This window comes from Aptenodytes forsteri, unplaced genomic scaffold (genome assembly GCF_000699145.1).
Source record: "Aptenodytes forsteri isolate BGI_AS27 unplaced genomic scaffold, ASM69914v1 Scaffold284, whole genome shotgun sequence".
NCBI lineage: Eukaryota > Metazoa > Chordata > Aves > Sphenisciformes > Spheniscidae > Aptenodytes > Aptenodytes forsteri.
The window spans coordinates 2,808,799-2,813,664 of record NW_008794445.1 but is presented as its reverse complement, the minus strand read 5'-3'; the positions used below and the strand labels follow the sequence as shown (position 1 = coordinate 2,813,664).

At 44.3% G+C, this 4,866-nt stretch overlaps 1 protein-coding gene across 1 annotated transcript in view; it reads right to left on the bottom strand.

Moving 5' to 3' along the window:
• The window catches only part of GRAP2 (GRB2-related adaptor protein 2), a 14,304-nt gene extending 10,427 nt beyond the window's left edge, over positions 1-3,877 (bottom strand). Inside the window, exons 1-2 of the mRNA XM_009290116.2 lie at positions 3,778-3,877; positions 519-610 (exon numbers count right to left, since the gene is read on the bottom strand). Coding sequence (XP_009288391.1) covers positions 519-610; positions 3,778-3,855 — 170 coding nt within the window. The 5' untranslated portion in view covers positions 3,856-3,877. The remainder of the gene's footprint in view (positions 1-518; positions 611-3,777) is intronic.
• Between the last annotated feature and the right edge of the window lie 989 nt (positions 3,878-4,866).

The window sequence follows — 4,866 nt, the reverse complement described above, 5'->3', positions numbered from 1 at the left end:
AACCCACAAACCGTTTGGGGGGGGGGGGGGAGGGAATGCAGATGGCAGGGTGGGGAAAAGGGAATTAATGTAGTTAAGAGTCGGGGGGGAGGGAATTACATTTTTATAATTCATTTTCAGAGAGATCTCTTGCTCTTCCTTTTGTGCTCAGCCTCTGTCTCTGTTGCCAAGACTTCACATCATGACTATTCTCCTTCTGTCCGAGGAGATCTAAATGCAGTTCCTGCCACATCCCAGCGACACCCCTCTGAGCAACAGTAACAAAGGAGTCACTTGGGAGTGATAGCATTGAGAAGCATTCAGGTGCGAAAGAACAGAGGATGCTTCAGGGTAGAAATAAGGTGTGCTGGCAGAACTGCGTATAGCATTATGGCAATCCTTGCCAGCCTTAAATTGTAGTATGTTATAACCAGTGCTTCCTCTGTCATGTCTTCCTTTGTGCATGCACACACACATGCTCTTGACAGCAGTCTGTGGAAATGTGCAATGGTGGTGCACACAGTTTCCATGACACTTACGGAGGAACGTGAAAATCAATGAAATTCTTAGGAACGTAGCCCTCTTGACTTCTGAGCTCAGCCTTGTACCACTCTTCCTGGGAGCTCAAAACCTGCAGCGGAGAGATGGATGGAATAAACTTGTCTCCTGAGAAAGGCAAAAGTAATGAAGATCCTGGCAGAAACCTAGAATTTCTTGTAAGAATAGAAGAGAACTCCACATATGCTCTACTGCCCACCCACCATGCAGCAAGGCTAGTGGCTGATGACCATTTCAGAGCAAACAAAGCAATAAAGAAGGCCGAGTAGAATTAGAGGGATTGCTTGCTAACTTTATCCCTTCATCTGAATGACTGTCCAGGTGGCTGGGGATGCCATCTGCATCTCTGATGTCTGTGAAATGGAGAAATTCAGCTCTGAAGGACTTAATAGGGGTTTAAGGAGTTCTCTGTGCTGTTTTTAATAGTTCATACTGGAGCATCTCAGGTTCACAAGGAAGGAAAAAAACCTGTGAAAACTCGTCTGACATGTATGGATATGGAGGGATATACAGCTATACCTCTGTGTATGTGCGTTATGACTGCACGGAAGTTACCGTGTGCTCTCACATGTCATTTTGCAAGAGATTATTTAGTGGGTTAAGTCTTCAGCTGCCCTGAGCTTTGCCAAGGTAGATAAAAGAAGGAGGCAAAAAGTATTTTAAAGCCACTGTTACACTTAAGAGATCGTAGGATAGCAGGAAGCCAGCCCACAGTGCACACTGGAGCAGCTTCAAGTGTGCTCACATTAATGTTGACTGTAATGGTCCTTAGGGACTGCACTGCTGACCAGTGCCCAAATTCACTGCTTTCTGGCTGATGGCCTCTGATATAGCCCTAAGATAGAGGAGAAAGGACAGGGATACAACCATATTGTGATTTTACGGCAAATGTTGTGGTCTTTGGTGTTTTGTTTGACATTCCAAATCCTGGGACAGAATTCTGCTTTATGAAATAGAACATGTTTCTGTTCTCTCTGGTTTTGGAGAGGAGCCTGAAAGCATGAGCCATGACAGTTTTAAAAGGAGAAAGCAAGTGGAAAAGACTTAATTTAAAATCTATTGTTAACAATACTAATATTTGTTTTGTAAGCCAATCTCATATTTTTGGGAGCCTAACACACATTCTAACTGCTTGGTGTTGGCAACAGGAAGTTACTGTCTCTGGGCCCAATTCTCCATTGCCTTTCCTGCCACATAAGCCTTTTTTATGCATTTGGATACAGAAAAGTTGGTGAATAGAAATCTGTAAAGTTCTCTGCTTGTATAATCACTGCTTCCTCTATCCCTGGGTGCCGGATTAAGGCTCTTTTTTGCTGCTGTGGCCACCCAAACGGGATGATAGCTACTCCCTGCTCATGCTCAGGCCCTGCTCTGTTGGCAGCAAGGTTTCCAGAACGACCCACCTGATGGTTCTTGGTGCAGGGCTGGCAGGTTTCTCTCAGTGCGTCATCCTTTCAGAGAAGGATGTGGGGGGGGTGGGTGGTGAGAGGGTGGATTTCCTCCTGTCACTGCTGGTTGAGGGCCTCATGTTTCCTGTTTTCTAATCTCTACATCAATACGGTTCATCTTATCTACTTTGTAAATCAGAAAAGACAGCCAGCAGGTTGTGCAGGCAGCAGGAGGGGGCTCATGACAGGGTATGAATGTATGTGTTCATATGCCAGAAGAGAGATGTTACTCATGCTAACTTACTGTTATTATGGCTTGGGCAGCTAAGGTGTTATTTTGTTTACCTCAAGGACGTTAAAGCAAGAGGCAGTCTCACTTTTCTGGTAGTGAAGTCTCTGGGACAACTAATAATACCGATGTGTGGTGTTATTTGACACTTTTCATCAGTAGCTTCCAACGTACTTTGAAAGGAAACTCTAGCTTATAATGATTTTATAGGAAGGGAAACTGAGGAACAGAAGGAAAAGTGATCTGGCCAACACCATCACCCCAGCCAGGGACTTGATGAAACCACAGTCTTTTGAGGAAGAAGATACCAGGTAAAGATCACGGGACAGTAGGGATGTGGGGACTACTTTTGACCTAAGGAAGAATTAGGAATGAGAGTGTTCATCTACGCTGAAGAAAGGCAGCGATTTCTCCAGAACCTTCTCATTACTCTCTGGAAAAACCTGGTATTTGATCTTAATGAGTTCTGGATGCCATCAGCTTTGTCTAAGCTTCAAGAATTAAAAGGACAATAAAATAAAAAATGGTGGTGATGGAAGAGGCAAGGCTGAGACCCAATATCTGGTTATTAACTGGAATAGCTGGGACTGTACAGGGAGGTAGCGAAGGCTCCCTGGCCAAACAAGGGTTTAGATCCTATTGTACATCATCCCTTTGGACAGTGGAGGAGTTAAGGCCTTAAGAGAGGAGTTATACTCAGGCATTTTCAACTGAAACAGAACAGCTACACTGGGGGCTGAGAAGTGGATAAATAATTAGGGTGGAGCAGCATGTGACTTCATCTGTGGGACTTTGGTAGGTTTAACAAGAACTGTTCTACCATAACACATGCAAATCAACTTTAAAGAGACTCTCACATGCTCTGTATTGTATATGATCAACTCTACTTCTACCATTCCCTACTACCATACTACATTCTAAATTCCTGCAAGGGTGTATATAATATTTTTAGCCCAGGACCTCTTGAACTCTTCCATTATGTGTGTAACAGACTGTCTCATGGACTTTTCCTCTTCTATTTGCAATGGCCTAAAACCCCTGTGGCAACTAACAGTAATTACTTACAGTGAAAAGTTAGATATAAGTTCTATAATGCATGATAACTGCCTTTTAAACAGTTTAAAAGCTGAAAATAAGGAATACAGCAATCTCTCTGGACCACACTCATCCTGCCTGCCTTTAGACATAGTTGTCCTGAATGTAGTCACCCTAGACTACCTATATAGTCAATGAAAACAGACAGGACTCAAAATCTGTCTACCGAAGAACTGGATCTCTGCCCCAGCAAAGGTACTTATCCTTCCCTGCTGACTACTGGAGGACTGTAGGGCAACTAAATCCATAGTTTATGGACCTAAAATCAAGTGAAGTGAACACAGACTCAAGTGACCTGGGAATGGTTGGTTGACCTATAGCAAGCCCTATGGGAGATGAGTATCCTGCATTTGTATCCCAGTTTATAGACATCTGTCTTGGTCTGTTTCGTCAAGGCAAATGGGAGCATAGAAAGATCTGGCAGCACTCTCAGAAATGCTATTTAGTCAAGCCTGGGGCTGCACTTACCTTCAGCATATCCCCAGCCTGGAAGCTCAACTCATCCTCTCCAGAAGCACTAAAATCAAACTTGGCGATGGCTTCCATACTGTGTCTTGGTGGCAGAGCAAAGCTGGAAGAAGTATATGCTTGTCAACATCTGTGAGCTTCTGGGACTGCTGAGTCTAGCCTCTAGAAAGCTTATAGGCAATGCTGTGATTTGTACATGGATGAGCATGCACCAACCATTGGTAGACATTAGTTACTAGACATGGAAAGGCATTAGCAGGTAGAAGAGATGGCATGGCCTAGAGGCTATAATTAGCTCAAGTCAGTAGTTCAAACAACCCATTGTGTATGCTTATTCCAACATATCTCTTTCTCTGCAGCAATCTCATGGAGAAGTTTGCATACATCACCCAAATAAGCTGGTAGCAGGGAAAAACCTGTATAGACCAACCACTACTCTGTCACAGTTCCCAATAAAGCAAGTGACTATCATGCAACAGAAGAATGCATTTGCCCTCTGCAGTGACTTACTCTTTATCTCAAGAGTGAGACAAATTGCGGACAAAACGAACAGCCTGCAAGAAATGTAATTTTTTCTTGGACAGGGGCCACAATACTGAAGGTTGAAAGAGTTTTTTCTCTGTGATGGCTTAGCATGGGTGACCACAACTTTCAGCTAGGAAAAACTGTTTGCAGACAGGCTGTATTCCCTATTTTGGAGCAGGCAGAGAGCAAAACTGTAGCACTGACAAATTTAAGGCATGCACTTACGCTACGTCAGTGTTGGTAACCCAGGAGCCTGAAATGTACCAGACAGCCTACAAACCAAAGCCCGCTTTTCATCAGCGGAGCAGATGTGGCAGGGGAAGTAGCAACATGAGCTTTGCCTCTTCACCACTTCCTGCTCATGTAACTCAGATGTACCCCAGCAGGACCACTTCTATAATCAAGAGAGTTACTCCTTTCCCATGGCTGGCTCATGGATCCTGCAGCCCAGCGGTGAGGCTGCCAGTGACAAGACAAGAAATAGCTAGGCAGTGCCACATTAAGCAAGTGCACTGCTGGTAGATGCTCTTGCAGCCCAGCTTGTGAAGACCATCAGACAGCTCC